General features: G+C 39.8%; 1 protein-coding gene across 1 annotated transcript in view; it reads left to right on the forward strand.

Moving 5' to 3' along the window:
* Positions 1–11,480: 11,480 nt before the first annotated feature.
* Positions 11,481–21,135, forward strand: part of ctnnal1 (catenin (cadherin-associated protein), alpha-like 1) — a 314,649-nt gene continuing 304,994 nt past the window's right edge. Inside the window, exon 1 of the mRNA XM_072575745.1 lies at positions 11,481–11,855. Within this exon, the coding sequence (XP_072431846.1) occupies positions 11,769–11,855 (87 nt within the window). The 5' untranslated portion in view covers positions 11,481–11,768. The remainder of the gene's footprint in view (positions 11,856–21,135) is intronic.

The raw sequence follows: 21,135 nt of genomic DNA on the forward strand, positions 1-21,135 counted from the left end.
AATCCTTATGAATAACCACACATTATGTCTTTTTAACCAAAAAAACAATCAATTTATACTATTTTTTTTAAGATACATTCCCTACAGCGTGGAAACAGACCCTTCAGCCCAACCAGTCCACACCGACCCTCCAAACAGTAACCCATCCAGACCCATTTCCCTCTGACTAATGCATCTAGCACTACGGACAATTTAGTATGGCCAACTCACCTTGCTTGCACATCCTTGGACTGTGGGAGGAAACCAGAGCACCCAGAGGAAACCCACGGAGACACGGGGAGAATGTGCAAACACCACACAGACAGTTGCCCGAGGCTGGAATCAAACCTGGGACCCTGGTGCTCTGAGGCAGCAGTGCTAACCACTTAGCCACCGTGCCACCCCTGCTAGCTGATCTTCTATCCATTACAATATGTTACCCCCACAACACGAGCTTTTATTTTCCATGATATTCTTTGATGTGACATTTTGTTAATGCCTTCTAAAATCTAAGTACATCTACTAGTTCCTCTTAATCCCCAGCACACATTGCTTTCTCAAAGAAGTTCAGAATGATGTTTTATAATTTATTGGTGTCATTATAGATAGTGAAGAAAGACTTCTAAGATTACAAAGGGATTTTAGTAAAACATAGTTTCCCTTTCACTAAATCCTAGGTTGACTCTACCAGATTATCTTAAACTTCTCTAAGTGCCCTGCTACAACTTCTTTAATCATAGGTTCTAACATTGGGTGGCACAGTGGTTAGTACTGCTGCCTCACAGCGCCAGAGACAGCGGTTCAATCCCTGTCTCAGGCAACTGACTGTGTGGAGTTTGCACATTCTCCCTGTGTCTGCGTGGGTTTCCTCCGGGTGCTCCAGTTTCCTTCCACAGTCCAAAAATGTGTAGGTCAGGTGAATTGGCCATGCCAAATTGCCCGTAGAGTTAGGTGAAGGGGTAAATGTAGGGGAATGGGTCTGGGTGGGTTGTGAGTTGGTGTGGACTTGTTGGGCCAAAGGGCCTGTTTCCACACTGTAAGTAATCTAATCTAATTATCTCTAAGATAGCATTGTAAAGCTTACTGATGTGTAGTTTCCTGCTTTTTCTCACTCTCCCCATTTTTGAATAAAGTTGTTACATTCACTATTTTCCAATCAAATTTGGCCTTCTCAAATTTGAGCATTTTGGAAAATTAATGCTAATGCAGAAACCATCTCTTTAGCCAACAACAAAGATTCAATTTCTGAAGTGGCAGAGGTTACCATGAAGGACTCTTCATCTCAATCTCTCCCCTTGCCTGAGGTGTGATGACCCTGGGTTAAACCACCACTACTGATCTGAAAATGTGTTGCTGGAAAAGCGCAGCAGGTCAGGCAGCATCCAAGGGGCAGGAGAATCGACATTTCGGGCATGAGCCCTTCTTCAGCCCTTCTTTTTAAACCACCACTAGTATCTCTCTGTAATGAGAGAGCAGGCCTATGGTCCAGTAGGATTATGGCAACTTTACCCTGATCTTAAGTTTTCACTATACAGAAAATATTGTGAATGATTTGGGTGATCTGAATTACATCACAAGTATTTTACTATAATTGAATTGTTCGACCGGTGGCATGTTGCACTATTGTTGTCCCAAAACATCGAGGAACCATAGGTAAAAAGGGAAACATGATTCTCACTTTGATCCAGCATTTATGTATGAAATAATAATTTTTACTCACAGGTATGATATGTGGTTGCTGGGAAATATAGTCACTTTGGAAAACTTGTGCTCAATTATTAATTTCATTCATTGGTAACCATTTACTAGATTTATATTTAAAGTGAACTCTGTCTATGCTGCAGATACACAAACATTCTCCATGTTTACTTACAGCCACCAGTGAACTGCCATCTTTTCATTTTCTGTGGTTTTTCCATTTGATACCATTATGTCTTCTTTCCAAATTTTTAATCCCACTTCGTACTGACACCACAAATATTCAGAAAACCACAAATGTCTTTTTTTAGCTATATTCCTGTGTCATTATAGCACTGCAAACTAAACAGCTGGAGTACTTTATGTTGATTTACAGAAAAGGCTGAAGTGTAAACTGCACTGAACAGTTAAAAGATTTACTTTCAACTTCCAAAAAATTGCATTTTTGAAGCACTTTTCACATTTCAAAATTTGCCAAAATACTTATAACACCAAATGGGAACTAGCTGTGAGGTTGGGGAAGGTGACAAAACATATAACTGATCTTTCAACCATTTCTCAGTGACCTCTCTATCACTACTTGCAAGATCCTCACAGTTACAGTGTAATTGGCAAGATAAGCTGTTCAAATCTTCCTAGTGCACTTTGCAGAAGGGCTACATGGTTTTACTGAGTAAAACTCCACACACGTATGAAGGTTCTTAAACATTGCTTCTTAAGCATGACCCTAATGAGATAATATCTGATAGCCCCAAAAGAAACAGGAGTGGGGACAGTGATGTACTTCTGAGCTTCAAATGATTGTAACTTGCAACTTAGTAGTAAACACAGTGCTGAGTGGCCACTTGTCCAAGTGGTTGCAGGTCTGTACAGAGGGTCTGAGGTTTCATGGGGTTAACATAATGTAAAGCCATCATCAAGAGGAGATGACTTGTGGCTGCTGTCAGTGGTAGAGGAATAGCATCTGGTCTGTAAGAAAAAAAATTTGTCACAACAGGATGTAAAATGTACTGCAAGGTTCACTGACCCTGAAACTTCAAGGTGAACCAACCAAACAAGGCCTCCTACCCCTAGCCAGGGGAGGGAGAGGGTGATGGGGGCGACAGGAAGCCTTCCTGGAAAGCTGTGTGAAAGCAATGGGAGCAGATAGCCACTGATGCCAGTAGACATTGTGGCTTGAGAACCTTGAAGCCATGAAGGAATTCTAATGATCTCATATGTGTGGTCAAGACCAGTGAATTTAATATCACCTGCCAGCAAATCTGTGTCAATCATAACTCAAATCTCACATTAATTGGCATCAGGAAGATGAAACGTCTTGTCCAGAACTTAATTCTGGTATAGATGAGAAGGAGGTGATGTTTTGGTAAGCCACCACCCCATCTAATTATGTGCTTTTTCCTCTCATCAAACTCACCACCACCATTACCACCATGCATCGCTTGCTCCAATACAGAAAGTATCTATTTGCGAGGCAAGCTTAAAAACATTTGTATCCAATGAGAAATGAATAGGAGTGGCCCTGGCCAAGTTGGGAAGTGGTGGTCACCGGCATGCAGTCACTTAAAGAGCAAATCATGGTGCAGCCAGCCGTGGCTAATGTTTCAGCTTCCATAGCTGCAAAAGCAGAGGGGCTCTGCAATTACTCTGAGTACTGCAGGGTATCTCTGTTTATTATCATGTAAGCTGCATGAGGCTGAGGATATCTATGCTCAAGGTTTGGCTGGGCCACCGCTGGAGTACTGTGTGCAGTTCTGGCCCCTCGACTATAGGAAGAATGTGATTGCACTGGAGAGGGTGCAGAAGAGATTGCCCACAAGAGAGTATTTCAGCTATGAGGAAGGCTGGATAAGCTTGGGTTGTTTTCTTCAGAGCAGAGATGGTTGAGAGGGGACCTGATTGAGGTATATAGCATTATGATGGGCCTGGATAGAATGAAAAGCAGCTGTTTCCCTTAGTTGAAGGGTCAATAACAAAGGGGGATAATTTTAAGCTGAAGACAGAAGGCTGAGAGGACATTTGAAGAAAACATTTTTTTCACCCAGAGGGTGGAGGGAATTTGAAATGGACTGACTGATAGTTGAGGCAGGAAACGTCATAACCTTTAAAACGTACTTGGATAAGCACTTAGAATTATAGTGTCATATGGCATAAATTAGGCCCTTTGGCCCATCAAGTCCGCACTGCCAAAAATACACCACTACTTACACTAAACCCACCTTCCTGCACTAGGCCCATAGCCTTGAATGTTGTGACACTTCAAGTGCTCATGCAAGCACTTTCATAAAGGTTGTGAGCTTTCCCTCAACTACCCTCCAAGGTAGTGCATCGCAGATCCTTACCACTCTCTGAGTGAAAATGTTTTTTTCTCACTTCCTTGCTTTTCATTTTAAAATTGTCCCTTTGTATTGACCCTTTGAATAAGGGGAGAAGCTACTTTCTATCCACTCTGTTCATGCCCTTCATAATCTTTGAGGTCTCTGTTCAATCTTCATTGCCCTAACCTCAGCTACATGCTTGGTCAGTTGCCCAATAAATTCTGCCAGATTTGTTGGACATAACCTCCCTCTGACAAAGCCATGGTCAAATCTTGCCTCTCTATATGGATTTTAATTTTTTCCTGCACTATTTTCTCCAATAGTTTCCACTGATGTTAGATCACTGGTTGATAGTTCCATGGTCTACCTCAACCATCCTTCTGGTAAAGTGAAATTCCAGTCTTCTGACATCTTCCCTGTGACAGAGATGATTTGAAAATTTGGGTCAGGGTCCCTTTCTCCCTTGTCTCCCACAGCAGCCTGGGAAACAACTCACCAGGACCACTTTTAAAGTTGTCAAAATCTCCAAAGCTCATCGAATCTTATATCAGTCTGCTCAACAACTTCATAGTCCATCTTCTAAAATTATGTACTTGCATTCTCCTTCAACTTAGTAAAGACAAATGTGAATAACTCAATGAGCACGCTACCAAAGCCTTCCAGGTCCCTAATGGGCCTACTCTTGCCCTGGTTATCCTCTTCCTGTTGATGTACCTGTAGAATATCTTAAGATTCTCCCTAATATTGTCTGCCAACATTTTGTCATGCCTTTTTGCTGCTCTCCTAACTGCTTTTTTGAGTTAACACCTGTATTTTCTACATTTGTCTAGGGCCTCCATTGTTTTGCTCCTTTTGTTACTGTTCTAGGTCTCTCTTTTCCTTTTTATCCAGTTCTGAATATTCCTAGACATCCAGGGTTCCCTAAACTTGTTGCTCCTACGTTTTATCCTAAGCAGAGCATATTGAGCCTGCACTAACCACTGCTGCCGCCTCCCACCCCAGTACCTTTTTGAATGCCTCCCACTATTCTGCTTTGATTTTATAGTCAAGTACATGTTCCCAGACTATTTTGGCCAGATTCTGCCTTATTTTAATAAAATCTGCCTTACCCACATTCAAAACCCTTTTTTGCCACCCATCTTTCTCCTTTTGCACAAAAAATGTAAAATGTTGAGTGCTGTCGTCATTACTACTAAAACCTCTCTCACTGCCACCTCCAAAATCTGTCCAACTTCATTCCCCAGAATTGGGTCCAGCACTGGTCTCTTGTAGGACCAGCTACATGTTGACATCAAAAGCTGTCCAGTGTACCTTTCAAGAAATCTGCCCATTCTAAACTCTCTATATTATAATTATCCTAATTAATATTGGGTCTGTTGAAATCCCCTAATATAATTACCTTATTAATAGTTTTACACGTCTTAGTGAATTGACTGCCTATAGATTCATACTGTGATAGAGTCATCCAGTCCAACCAGTCTATGCCGACAATAGCCCCAAACTAAACTAGTTCCACTTGCCTGCACTTGGCTCATATCTTGCCAAACATTTCTTATTCATGTACTTATTGAAATATCTTTTAAATGCTGTAACTGTACCCATATCCACCAAAGAACAAGAACAAAGAACAAAGAGCAATACAGCACAGGAACATATTCTATCCAACCTTTCCTCATAGCGAAAATCCCCCATACAAGGCAACATCCTGATAAACCTTTTCTGTACCCTCTCCAAAACATCCACATCCTTCTGGTAGTGTGGTGTCCAGAACTGTATGAAATATTCCAAGTGTGGCCTAACTAAAGTTCTGTAAAACTGCAGCATAACTTGACTATCCTTATACACAATGCCTCTTCCAATGAAGGCAAGCATGCTATAGGCCTTTTTCACTACCTTACCTACCTATGCTGCCATCTTCAGTGATGTTGACCTATACACCAAGATCCCTCTGCATATCAGTACTCCTAAGGTTTCTTCCATTCTTAGAATAATTTCCACCTGTACTTGATCTTCCAAATGCATCACTTCACATTTGTCCGGATTAAATTCCATCTGACATTTTTATGCCCGTGCCTCCAATGGATTTATATCCTGCTGTATCCTTTAACAATCCTCCCCACTCATTCTACATATGAACCTCTCTGTGTAAAAAAATTGTCTCTCGTGACTTTTTAAAATCTTTCTCCTCTCACCTTAAAACTATGCCCCCTTGTCTTGAAATCCCCCACCCTAAGGAAAAGACACCTACCATTTACCATATCTATACCCCTCATTATTTTATAAACTTCTATAAGGTAACCTCCCAACCTCCTATACGCCAATGGGAAAAGTCCCAGTCTATCTAATCTCTCCTTCTAACTCAAACCCTTCATTCCCGGCATCATTTCTTCTGAACTCTCTTCAGCTTAATAATATCTTTCCTACAACAGGGAGACCAGTATTGCTCCACAATGATCACTGACTGTTTGGAAGTCTAGAAGACACTCTTGACAGTGTGACTTCCCCATTTTATTCTTAGATTCCACTCACAAAGCCTCATTTAACACCCCTCCCAGGATATCATCCCTCCTTACTGTAGTAACTGACTCTCTAATTAATAAGGCAATATCACTTCCACTTTTGTACCCTCCAATTTCTTGCCTGAAGATTTCATATCTTGGAATTTTCAGTTACCTGTCCTGCTCGTCTCTTAGTCACATCTCTGTAATGGTAACAACATCACATTTCCATTTGACAATCCATACTGTCAACTGATCTGTCAATACATCTGGCATTACAGTAGAGACCATTCAGCCTCACCTTAATCTCTTAAGACACAACATGAGCTGAACTCACTCTGCCTTAGCTCTTTTTCTAAGTTACGCTGTGCCGCTATTGAACTTGAAATGTCATGACATTCAGGCTATGCACCAAGTATTAGTGTAGATTTAAAGCAGTTTTTGTTGGTGCAGAACTCAATGGACCAAAAGACTTCTTCTGTACAGTATGATTCACAGTCAGCTATTATTTTCCAGGCCTGCTTAGTCTGGGTGAATGACCTCTACTGCCACTGTCTAGATTATAAAGAGTAGGACCCCCAGGTCACATAGTCGTGCCTTCTACTATCAAAGTCCAATGTTTGAAATCTCTTCCCTGAGGTTCTCTGTCTATCTGGCTCATTTTCCTCTTTTCGGACACTCTTTAAAAAGTAACTCTTTGATTAAGTTTTTGGTTTCCTGTCCTAACACTTCTTTGTGACTTAATGTCAAATATACAATGGTCCTGTGAAAAACTTATGGACATTTAAAGATGTTAATGAACTTGGAACATAGGACTTAGGAGCCAAAGTAGACTATTCAATCCTTTGGATAATCTAGTTGCACTCTCAACTTCACCTTTCTAGCTTACCCCCATAACCCTTGACTTACTTATCTAACATATCTAACCTATTTAACTTAGCTTTGACTATATTTGATAGATGACCCAGCCTTCACTACTTTCTGGGGAAGACAATTTCATCTTTGTCTTATTTTTAAACTGTCTTCCCTAATTCTAATTTCTCCACAAGTGTAAGAGTAATCCTTTGGTATTCACTCAATCAAGTCCCCTCCAGGGTGTTTTGTGTCACAGAAGATCACCTCTTATTCATCCAAACTCCAATGGAGATGATCACAACTTGTCCAAACTTTCTTCCCAGGAATGAGACAAATTAACCTTCTTTGATGCAAGGTTTGTGAAGGTTTGTAGCTCTGGTTGAGGTTTAGGGTGTAGGTTTGCTCGCTGAGCTGTAGGTTTGATAGAACATAGCAGTTCAGGCAGCATCCAAGTAACTTCGAAATCGATGTTTCGGGCAAAAGCCCTTCATCAGGATTCCTGATGCCTGAAACGTCGATTTCGAAGCTACTTGGATGCTGCCTGAACTGCTGTGCTCTTCCAGCAAGGATAGATGTGTTATCCTATCCTGGGACAGGCTAAGCAAAGACATGCCAGAGAATTCCTAGAGGCCTGGCACTTCAACCACAATGCCATAAACAAACACATAGATCTAGATACCATCTATCAACCCCTCAGAAAACGAACAGGAAATGACATCATCACAAACCCCAGGAACCCCATCCAGGACAAACAGATAAATAGAAAGCAGGAGACAACAGCTTCTCTTCACTTGGTGGTTGCCACTGATGATGTCACCTAGCCAGGTAATGAAACGTCTGGATATCAAACCTACAGCTCAGCGAGCAAACCTACACCCTAAACCTTCTTTGAATTGCTTTTAAAGGCACTCAACAGCTGAATGTTGCTCATACTTATTCCCATTTGAAATGTAGCATTTGAGTTTGAGCACAATGATGACCTGGTCTCAGCAAGAGTCCAACAATGTCACATACATTCCTTTGTATCCATAAATTTGGGAGGTGATCAAACTGAAGTCTTTGACATGCTAAAAGTAATTTTCTTTATTCATTCACAGGCCAACATTTATTGTTCATCCCCAATTACACAGAGGATTGTTCAGAGTCAACCATGTTGCTGTGGATCTGGAGTCCCATGTCAGCCAGACCAGATAAGGATGGCACTTTCCTTCCCTAAAGGACATTAGTGAACCAGATGGATTTTTCTCAAAATTGATTCATGGACATCATTAGATGCATAATTCCAGATATTTATTTAGTTCAAATTCCACCATTCAGCACCCAGAACATTACCTGGTCCCTGGATTAACAATCCAGCAATAATACCACTAGGCCATTGTCTCTCCTGAGGAAATGCAGAGGGAAATGTCAAAAAAGAACAAAGTTAAAAATCACACACCAGGTTATAGTCCAACAGGATTAATTGGAAGCACTAGCTTTCAGAGTGCTGCTCCTTCATCAGGTGGTTGTGGAGTACACAATTGTAAGACACAGAATTTATAGCAAAGGTTTACTGTGTGATGTAACTGAAATTATACATTGAAAAATACCTTGATTGTTAAGTCTCTCATCTGTTAGAATGGCCATGATAGTTTCATTTCTTTCATATGTAAATCACAAAACTTTTTTTAAAAGTTACATTCTCAGGTTAACTGTAACAATTGGTGTCAGCCCATATAAGATGTTGAGGGTGCTAGCCCCGTGTTCTGTTGTCTGTGCCATAATATTTAGACTGATTCTAATCTAAAAAATGAGTTAATTCAGTCTTACATGAATTCATGCAGTTTTTGAGCAAAGTACAAGGTAACTCTGCAAGTACAAATTTACCCCAAATCAAAAAGAACAATGTTCTCTGGTGAAGGAATTCAGACAAGGAGCAATATTCATGGATTTATTGAAGAGTGGTCATGTTCATAAACTACTGACCCAGAGACGCAGAGTAGCAATCCAGAAATACAAGTTAAAATGCCATCATGGCTGGAGAATTTAAATTCAATTAAATAATTGCTCATATCAATAATGGGGACCATAGATCTACAATAGTGTTGTAAAAACTTATCTGTTCCTGAGCGTCATTAGACAAAGGAAATCTGCCACCCTTATCCACTCTGGTCTACTTGTGGCTCCACAGTAACATTCAAGAAGATGGTTTGCCATTATATCCCCAATGACATTAAATGCCAGCCTTGACAGTGGCATGTGCATCTTGTAGATAAAGTTAAAGTAAGTGATGCAAGAGTGATTGCAAGTTTAGTTGAAAATATGTAATTGTTAAGATCAAAGTGGCTATGGAAGCAAGTGTAATCAGTTTAATTTTAAGTTGTAATTAACTAAAACTGCATTAAGACTGAGATTAACAGATTTTCATTAGGCAAGGGTATCAAGGGATGTAGATCAAAGTTGGTGAATGGAATAAGATATAGATTAACCATGATCTATTGGAAGGGTGGAAAATCTAGAGCGGCTGAATGGCATATTTGTGTTCACATGATAGTAATTTTACAGGATTGGCTATGTTTGAGTACTAAGCCTATTTTTAAAAAGTGGCTCTCTTTTGGCAAAGGCAAAACCTAAAATCACACAAAAGTCCAGAAATATTGGACACATCTGACAGCATCTGTGGAGGTGGGGATACATAATTTACATTTCAGGTCTTTGATCTTCCAACAAAGCTCCCCCCTTCTACTTCATCCTTAGTCATTCCCATATTTCATGGAATACATTTTTCACTTATTTATATTTAATGTACAGCACTCTTTTGCACACTTTCACCTTTGTTCGGCTTATTTTCTAATTTCCCAGCAGCCTTCTCAAACTCAATAATGCTTTTATTAGTTTGCCATTACCTTCAAATTTGATCAACTGGAACTGAATCCATTCTGGATTTGTGAGGGTATTGGTTAAATTATTCCAATAACACAGATATGAACATCAATTCTGTACAATATTTTATTGTGATATCAGATCATTCATATGTTTGACTGGGCACAACAAACATAATTGAAATTTCTGGAGAAATTCAGCAAGTCTGGTGGCATCTGTAGAGAGAAAGCAGAGTAGACAGGCAGGAGGCTGGAAGAACACAGCAAGCCAGGCAGCATCAGGAGGTGCAGATGTCAAAGTTTGGGGTGTAACACTTCTTCAGGAGTGGGGGCAGGGTGAAGTGGGGATAGGTGAAGAAAAGTAGTGTATGACCTGGTCAATGGGAGGAATGAATCCAGTTGGTGGCAGGGAGGGGCCGCGAAAGGAGGTTATTTGAAATTGGAGAACTCAATGTTGAGTCCTCCCTCCAGGCTGGAGGTTGTCCAGCTGGAAGGTAAGGTGTTGTTTCTCTAATAGGCGCTGTGGTTTATTTTGACAATGTAAAGCAGAATTCAGTTCTGAAGCAGTCAAATTAACTCTGCTTTCTCTCCACAGACGCTCTCAGATCTGTTGAGCTTTTCCAGCAATTAATGATTTTGTTTCAGATTTCCAGCATCCGCAGTTCTTTTTTTAACTTTAAACCAATAGCCCCACAATAGTTCTGAGCCTTTTGACCGACAAAATCTTGTAGTTGCATTTGTCGTCAGGGATCAAAAACCTAAGAACAACACTGCAAATCTTAAAAAAAAAGCTAACAAGACCAGATCACGTTTATGCGGGATTGAAGGACAGTAAAACATACTTCAGGTAAAAGAAAAGGACAAATGGCAAATGGTAAGACCAACCTGAAAGCACAGAAACAATGAGGGCAGCTATGTTTCTAAACACATGGTTTAACTCAAAAACACAAACGGAGACAGGTTTAAGCTAAAACCACCCTCACCAAAATAAAAAGTTTTTTAAAAAAAAGTTACCCATCTTTAGCAAGAAGTGTAAAAGAGCGAGTGGAAGGAGAAATGGTTTCCCGATTGACTTTGTGAGTAGCGTTTCTCAGGAACCCATGGACAGAGAGTGAAGTAACCAGCATGAGGCGGCATGCTTTGTTTTTGTGGATGTGACCCGGAGTTGGTGTGAAAGTTGAGAATGGGATGCGGGGCACAGCATTGGAGCGATGCTGTGTGCTTGGGGCGGACACGAGATGGACAGAGGTGCCAGGGTCACCGCCAGTGGCCGCCTCTGCTTCCTACCCACCGTCACACTGCAGCTCGCCAGCCAACTCAGTGGCATTTGCTGTTTTGAAACCACGTTTTGACTCGAAACATCGTATTTACTGCAATCAGAGCACCAGCGAAAACTCAAATCCCACAACCTCCCCCGCCTCCACACTTTCCAGAGCTCCTCCTACAGCCGGAAAGAGACGCATCTCCCTCTCTCCCGCCTCTCAGTCACTCCTGGAGAGGGAGAGGACAGGGATCCGCTCTGCATCTGCAGCCGTACCGGCGGCGGAGTCAGCGGCAACATGGCTACTTCCCACTGCAACACCGACCCCGGGCTGGAGATCAAAACCAGGTCGGTGGAGCAGACCCTCATCCCCCTGGTGACTCAGGTATGTTGTGCTGGGAAAGGGAGAGCGTGAGAAGCGCTGACTGAGTTGAGAGGCAGACGGAGCAAAGGATCTCAGGGAAACGCAGAACGAAAGCCGGGCAGGAGACCCCCTCCGGGTCAATGAGCAGATTCGGGTCCGCACATGGGAGAAGGGGGACTCGGGATAACTCCCCCGTTCACCCACCCTTCTCAAAAGTAGAGAGGGACTTCTGAAACCCCCCCCCCCCCCTCAAAGCAGATAGATCAATGAAACTGTAAAAGATCTGAGACTCCCAGAAAGCGTGTGTCGAGAGCCACATTAAAGGAACTGAGTGGCTTCCAGAGCGATGCAATTATTGAAGTCCTGGGACCCCCAGAAGCATGGGTGATCTGTGAAATTAATGGCATCTTTAAGCCTTGGGATTCCACAGTGTATTGGAGGGGTATACCTACTTAACAAACTTAATTCCCACACTGTTAGAAGGAGAGGTGGTTTGGGAAAGTGCCCTATGCTGGATGACAGCCCCCTTTCCTATTGTGCCCTGCCCTGGGCCAGTCTGCAGCTCCGTCCAAGTCCCGCTCTCCATGCAGCAGGAGAGAGGATGGAGTGGTTATTTTATCCAGAGGGAGACGTTCTGACAGCACATTTGCAGCCGTCGAGAGGCCACACGCGAGCGTGCTGCCTCCCCACAGGGACATGTAGACACACAGGGAAAAGCACAGGCATGCAGTTCACAGAATGGAGCCAGTGTTTCACTGGAAAGTTCAAACTCAGTAACTTTCGGAGAGAGTAAATCGGTCTTTCACCGGAGAACAGGAGCGTATTGTTTCCCGTTTAACTTCCAAACCGAACAGAACTTCTTCATTACAAGTGATACGAGTTCACACCACAACGTCCATAAATGTGTCCTCGGGCTTTCTGATTGCCCAGTCGGTGATCCGCCGGAGGATTTTCGCACGCACACACCACCCCGTAAAACCAACCAGCTCAGCTCTGCAAGACTGAGCTTTATCCAGCCTCGGCCACTTTTGTACCGGCAGGTGCTTGAAATTGAGCATGTGTTCATAATGCTTGTTTTGGACTTTAAGCATTTTATCCCACCTTTGTCTTCGTTGTCTTTTTTTATTTCAGCAAGTCGCATAATCCTCTGATTGTGTGTACATAGTTAGGCAAAAGAATAGAGCTTGGGTTATTGAAAGAAAAATTCGTTAAGGTCACCAAATATTGTCTCATTGTTAATATGTCAAAATTATACCATATACATTCATAGACTTTTGAATTCTGATTTAATTTGTTGCAACATTAATTTAATTTTCATGATGTTGCTTGAATAATTACATATGTATTTAAAATACATATATGTTCCGAGCAACGCATGAGAAAGTGGATCTAGCAAAATGGATTTATAACATTTTATATACATGCTATCTAAACATCACGTTTGCAATGCATGTAAAGGTTTATTTCCTTTTCCAAATTAAGCTTTCTGAAAAATGTTGCTGTTAGGTTAATGGCACTCTGTGTTATTGATGTGCACATATTACAGTGACTTTAGGCGCAGCAGAATGTGAACATTCAAAACTTGCTATCCAAGTGGTGCTACTGCACTATTAGCTTTGCCAAAACATCATCTCATTATCTAGCTCATCATTGAATTGCATCAGATAGCATAAAATTCTCATACTCCTGTAGATTTTAGAATCAGCTAGACACAAATTTGTCTTGACCATTTCAATCTGTTTGTGATAGGTGTTAACCATGATCAATCTACTTCTTTAGCAATGAAAATGGGCTATTTCAAGTGTGGAGTTTTATTCATTCAGATTTTCATTGTTGAAGAAAATGTAAAACTTAAAACAACTTATACTTTTCCCTTTTTGTGTTCCTATCTCTATCCATTTTTATTTCTCTCTTTTTATATTTCTTTTGCTCTATCTAATTTCCTCATTCTAACATATACTGCATCTGAGTATTTGCACTGTGAATTTCATTATCCTTCATTCTGACTGGATAATAGGACAAACAGCTGCATATCATATCAGTCAGGTCCCAGATGCTTTGCTGTAGTTTTATCAGTACTTATAGTAACTGGCTACCCAAATTTTAAAAAACCCAAATGCTTAAGAACAAATCTCATGATAGACAGTTACTTTATACATACTCTGGTACAGCAAAATCTAGCCTGATGGGACAGAAAATGCTTGCATAAGGTGCACGAATAATTTTTAAAAATTTGAGATTAGTTTGAGATAAGTATGAATATTTGGCTATTTTGAGGAAAGTTCCTGACTTACTATTTTATAATACATAGAAGGAGCATTTATGTTGGGGTTGGGAAAGGAAGAGAAGAAAGAGGTCAGTGAGAAAAAAACAAATATTTAGAACTTGGAGTTTATATCGTGATTGATCGTGAAGAGCTTGGTCTTTTGGAGGAACTTTGATTTTTTTTCTTTTGGCCTGTTGTTTTAGATGCAATTTTATTTCAGAGCTGAAAATGTGTTGCTGGAAAAGCACAGCAGGTCAGGCAGCATCCAAGGAACAGGAGAATCGACGTTTCGGGCATAAGCCCTTCTTCAGGAATGATGAAGGGCTTATGCCCGAAACGTTGATTCTCCTGTTCCTTTGATGCTGCCTGACCTGCTGCGCTTTTCCAGCAACACATTTTCAGTTCTGATCTCCAGCATCTGCTGTCCTCACTTCCTTCTCACAATTTTATTTCAGCCAATACTGCCATTGGAAGAAAGAATTTGCCCTGTATTCACTCACACAAGTTTGCACTGTTAAAAGTTGTAATCACAATACAAAGAGTTATGTTTCAACAAACCATTTGTAGTTGTATCATGAAAACAACTTAATTTACCTTGTTATTAAAAATGGGTATCTGCATTTATTTTCCACATAATAGCAGTGAGTTTTCCATTACTTAGCCTTGGTCCAGCCTGAAGACTTATTAATGTCACACCAAGATGATTTATAGTACTTTGAGTACTACTAAAATTTGCAGCTGCTGCAGGACATCTTGCTGTGTTTTAAGATGCACAATGAGGCATGATGATGAGATTTGTGTTGTGATGTTCTCATTATACCATAGTGTTGAAAATGACAAACAGATGCCAATGTTGCCTAGAAACATTGAACATTGTCATGATGGTTCTTCATGCATCAACACTGCTAGCAGTTCCTAAGGTGTACTTGGTGACAGTTTTTACATTTGATTATTAGTTTGACAGGATTATTCTCAAAGGCTTTTCATTTAAACAGCAACAAGAATATATGCTTCAATTTGAACTGGTAGCGCCACACTTTCCAAATGCATGCACTCATGCATTGTGCATTATTGCTTTTTGATTCCATGTCTCACTAACTTATTTTTGACATTTACTGTGGAATCAATTTCAAATATGTTAAAATTAACTCACTGGCTCTTATCCCCCACTTGCAATGAATTGCATCTCCTAGAGCATTTACACACATCTAGAGGACACAAAAATCAAAATTCTGAAACTGTTACTCTAATTGAATGTAATAGGCTGGTCAATCACAAGTGTTCAATACTGATCTAATATAATTTGAATTTATTCCAGAATAACGTCCTTAATATAAACTGTTACACTTGAGAGAAAACTCTCCATATACACATTAATCTTGGGGGAATGAGGATTGGGTGGTGCTCAATGTTATTATGATCTGGAATTCACGCCCTAACAAGGTGACAGAAGCACATGTAGCAGCTGTAACTTTCAAAACAGAATTGGCCGTATACTCCAACAAAATTTTCAAAACCATGGGAGAAAAGCAGAGGAATAGGATCAACAGGGTAGATCTTTGAAAAGAGCCAGCATAGACAGCTTTGGGTCAAAATTGCCACCTCCTTTGCTCAGTAATATGATTCACTCTGGTTGTGTTGTGCTTACTGTAGATAATGCATATTTATAATATAGCTTTCTCGACACGTTAATAGAAATTTGTAATACTGTTTTTGAACTTATTTAATGCATGAATTACTTTGATTTTTATATTACTTTTAATTATCTGTTTAAAATAGTATTTGGTTAGACGTTGTTCTGCTTAACCTCTGCAGTTCAAAATGGTCAGTACCACATTCCAAACGTTAAACTGTTGGATTACGTACAATGCAAACAAATGAAACCACTGTTTAATGTAACAAAATGAGAATTTTCAACTTTGCAAGTCTAAAGCTCCTGGTTACCACATTCTCTGAAGAATTGTTTATACACAAGCCTCAATTAGCAGCCCTCTTGCTTCTGGATTAGAAGGTTGAGCATTTGTGTAATAATCCAGTTTAGAATGATATTCCAGTGTTTGAGTAAGGAAGTACTAACTTGTCAAAAGTTTTGAACTGAGTTGTTTGTAAGGAGCCAAGAGTTGTTAGACGATGGAATTCATTTCTCCCAAAAGAAGTGGAGGCTGGTTCATCAAATATAATCAAGGTTGAATAACAGATTTTTGAATGATAGGGGATTTGATGGTTATGAGGGATGCACAAGAAAGTGAAGTTGAGGTGACAGTCAGATCAGCTATAATTGTACTGTGATGATATTATGGCTTTAAGAGGTGTACTTTGTCCATTTTTTAATAAGAGAGTTTTTGAGATATAGGCACTGAGCTGTCTCTTCCAGTCCAATAAAGTCAACAGATTGTGAGGTCCTGGGGTTCTTAAAAAATGTTAGAACAATAGAAGCAGCATTAATGCGTGGAGTCAGGCTCTCACAGAAGCAAGGTTTTAGTTTAGCTTTCAGTACTTGTTGGGGTTTTGAAGCTGATTGTGGAAGCTGATACATGTCTGTCTGCTTCACTAAAAGCTTGGATTCTCTCTCTGCTGCCAGAATTGACTGTGAGACAATCTGTTTCACTGACTTTGTCTTTGCCAAGTGTGTGTTATTGGAATATTACTACATTGGAACAGTTGCTGTCTAGTAGTTAAATACTCTATTATTCTGTTAAGTTTTCCAATAGAGAGTTAACGTTAGACAAATTCTTCTTTCTTTTGTTTGTATTTTAAATGAGGATAGGAATAAAGTATATTTTGTTTAAAGCCGAATAGTGTAACCAATTGAATTACATCTGGAACACAGTACCTTACACTTGCGTTGAAATAAGATACAAGTTAGGGTTTAGGCTATCTCCTTGGATATATCTGGAGGGGGTTTGATCTGGTCCATAACAGTAACAAAAGGTAGACCAGGCCTGAGTGGCTGAATAATTTCTTCCCACTATTTCTTGTGCTCTTGTGTAAATTCTGGGGCACAGACCCAATCTACTCAGCTCTCTCATCATGGGCCAATCCTGTCACAGGAGTAAATCTTGTGAAATCTTCGATGTGTTTCCTCCTGCAATTCTCCTTCCTTGGATATGAAAACCAGAACTGTATATGGTACTTAGGAATGCTCTCAAAATATGATTGTAGCAAAGTTATCTTGCTCTTTATGCTAATCCCTTTGTACTAAAGGTCAACATGTCACGGAGCCTCCTAATTGTCTTTTGCATCTGCTACCAATTTTCTACATTTCTTCTGAGTGCAGCTAAATCTCATTGAACATTGACATTTCAAAAATGTCTATTCTGCCAAAATGAGTAAACTCACTTTTCCCCAGATTTGTTATTGTTACAGCGAGTTTAATTGGAGAATTGTGATTGATTTGATGGTTGTCCATGGGGCTAAGATTAGACTGACACAAGAAGAGTTTAGCATTTACGACTTCCTGGTTGTGCCGGCAACATCAAAGACTTCTGTAACAGCTCCCTGTTTAGTGTCAGTCCCAGATTTCCACAGTGGAACGTTACATGAACAATGTTTATTTTTTGTGAAGCTCTTTGGTAGTACCAGTTTACTGGAACAACCCCTTATAGGTGGAACAAATGCAATAATTGAAACATGAAGTGCGACCATTTCCACCCTGCACTGGAGTGAAATTTAAGACATCTGCAATTCTATATTTGTTTCTGTTGCACCCCTATTTCTTAAGTAGAAAAATATGCTGGCTGCAGTCATAGCAGCCCCAAAACTGCAGTTGTCTAAGATTATACTTTGACTTTATTGTGGCCTGGATCTTCTGTTCTCTGGCAGTCAGGGTTTAGACTTGGGTTGAAAGAAATGCATCTGGACTTCTTGGGTGACTTCATACATTAACGATGCAGTAGTTGTCCAGGATGCATAAACTGTCAAAGGATAGTGGATATTTCAAACTATTTGAAAAAGTTCACAACTTTCAGCTGGAGGCAGAGATTCTGGAGTGTTCTGACTAATGAACCTTAATAGTTAGTCATGAAATAGTAGAGCATTTTCTAATTCTTTTAATTTTTCTTAAGCTTCCTGGCTAACTATAATACTGATAATTCCTTAATGAAGTGACTACATATTTTTACTGTATGGACTATAAACTGGAAAATGGACATTGGGTATTGCCAAATACTTGAAAGTAAAAGGTGAGTTTTTTGCAACTTGAAGATCAATTGGGATTGTTGATATTCACTTTAGCTACACAACGTTGTTACTTTTGTGATGTAGTGAGATGGCTAAACTGCTTAATGACAGCCTTCAGACTTGTCCAGCTGCACTTTTGTAACAGGTCTGAGAATGCAGTGTGCCAGGACATGTAGAAGCTCGCAAGCAAGAGACACTTTTTTTCTCTCTCTGTGATTAGCTAAGGACCAAAAACCTGAAAGCTCTTAAAGAATTCCACGAAGGGGCCTAGGTCCAGCTGATTGACCATTGCTCGGCAGGCTACGTGATGTGAGAAAAAACTTACCCCACCTTTGTAGACTAGATTTTTCCCTGTTTTTCTACCCATAATATTTGTGTTAAATGGTCTGTTTTTGTTTGTCTTATTTGTGACTAAATGAAAATGTGTGCTTGGGGTTTTCAGTCACAGCTTAAGTCACATTATGGTAAGTTAGTAATTTTTCCCCATTTTGTTAGGCAATAAGTTTGATCATTTTGATGGCTTAATTGGGTTTTGATAGGTTTGTGGTGGGTTGAGGAATCACAGGGCTCAATTATTGGTGTGCACCTCCCAATTGAGTCATGACATCATGGATACCCATACCCATTTAAACAACACACACACACACCTGCTTTGCTCAAACTGGCTCTAATCTACAAACACCTTACCAAACTCTCACTTACTTATTTGCACCCCTCACCCACCTACAACCCTACCCCCTCAATCCACCCACCACCACTTGCTATCCTGCAGCCTCAACCCATCCACTTGCTGCCCTTTCCCCTCACTGAGGTGGAACCTTATCCTCCCAATCATTTATCACCCTACACACCATTCATCTGCCGTATTTAGCTTTTCTAAATAGTTGTCAAAGTGGCTTCAGGACTTTAAAACTGCATTCATATTGGAATATGGTGGGAATTGCTGCAAAAGGGTTCTTGCAACATTCCACTCTGATCCTGCCTATGTGGTTTGCTGCACTACCTCTGTTCTGATGAATCCTGCATTGGAAATCTGGCAAGTAAAGTTTTGGGAAGGTAAATTTGTGACAACTTGTCTGATCTGGGTTAGCATTCAGGATTCCAACCCAGTTTAGAATGTGAGGACCATTATTCCTGGTTTATTTGACTCTAATGTTGTTTAATATGGGGAAATTAATCCCTCATTGATCATCAAGCATCCCTTGTTTCTGTACAAAGTTAAAAATCACACAACACCAGGTTATAGTCCAACAGGTTTAATTGAAAGCACACTAGCTTTCGGAGCGACGCTCCTTAACTAGCTCCGAAAGCTAGTTGGACTGTAACCTTGTGTTGTGTGATTTTTAACTTTGTACATCCCAGTCCAACACCGGCATCTCCAAATTTTGTTTCTGTATTTTAAGTCAGACATTTTCCTATCAATTGGTTTTGGTATGTGGCAGTCTAGTTCCCATTAAGATATTTCAGTAACTTTATAATATTTGCTGCACTCTGCGTAAAACAGTTGGAAAATTAATTGAGTATACTGAACAGTGAGATAATCTTACTGAAATTCCTGTTAAGAGATGGTTGAAAATAATCTGATCTAAATCTTTTGGTGACACTTTGGCTTCACAGATGAGAAATAACAGGAATGGTTGAAAGTAAATAAAATACAAGTAAACTATTTTTATTTGTGTTGATGGTAAATCAGGTATTGGAGTAGGAGGAAATAGTCAAAAAATTAAATATTTTCTGAAGAGATGAACTTGAATATTTGATAAAAGACAGACTTGAATGTAGCATTGGTTACTAATGAACATGATTGAAAATTTTATCAGAAACAATGCTATGGAGAAAGTTTTTTATTATCTTACCTACATTCAAAACAAGATCACTTGAGAGTGAAACTGAGTTTTATTTCAGATTTTGTTGATGATTTTTCTTTATTAATAGTGATGCAGAATATGAAGTTTTCACACAGTTCTCTTGAAGAGTAATGGATGCGTTGTCATTAACTGGAACTTGCAACAGGATCTTTACAATTTGAACAGAGCCATTGACATGTACAAATAAGCAGACTTTGCAATCATAATATTTTCAGACAAAAATGCTCAATCAGATTTCACGTTTTTGATGGAGAATGTAGGAATATTCTGACTACATACTCCTAAATATTTTGCTCACATGCAGTAAGGTGCTTTGTCTGTATTGTTTTCCCAGAGCAACACATTCTCCTTGTTTCTATCAATTTGAACTGTAATTTGTCTGAAAGTTGGTGATGGGTTGTTGGACTGTTTAGAATTTGATAACGGGTTTGCACTAAGTGGGGTGCAGGAGCCTGTCATGAAATCTTGAAAAGCTCATACATCACCACTCTGCTTCAGCACTTGCAAACTGCAATGTCGTCAGTTCAAAAAGTGGCTAAAAGAAGAGTTGGCTAATTTAAAAAAAATAATTTTGCTGGTAATAAAGAATAATGGACTGTTTATGTCTCTACTGTATTTTGAGATCCCATGCATGATGTATGCAAGAATTTGCAAGATGTTTGTCGGCTTTTAGTGAAATTTCCATCTCTCCTATAGGATTCACTGGCTAGGCAGAATTTATTGCTGCAGCCTAGTTGTTCTAAACTTGTAATGATGGGTATTCCCCATTACTTTCTGCAACTATAATGATGATGGTACTCCCATAAAACATTGACCATGATTATCACAAAGGAAAAATTCATTTTAGTATGGATTATCATAGTAAATAGAAGCAAGCTAGAACATACCAATTCAACCATCTAGGAAGCACAGTTACATCTGATGTCAAAGGTACCAAAATAGAAAAAAAGATTCTAAAAATTACTAGCTTAAATTTTTAAGTAACAAT

Source organism: Chiloscyllium punctatum, chromosome 8 (assembly GCF_047496795.1).
Source record: "Chiloscyllium punctatum isolate Juve2018m chromosome 8, sChiPun1.3, whole genome shotgun sequence".
NCBI classification, from domain to species: Eukaryota; Metazoa; Chordata; class Chondrichthyes; order Orectolobiformes; family Hemiscylliidae; genus Chiloscyllium; species Chiloscyllium punctatum.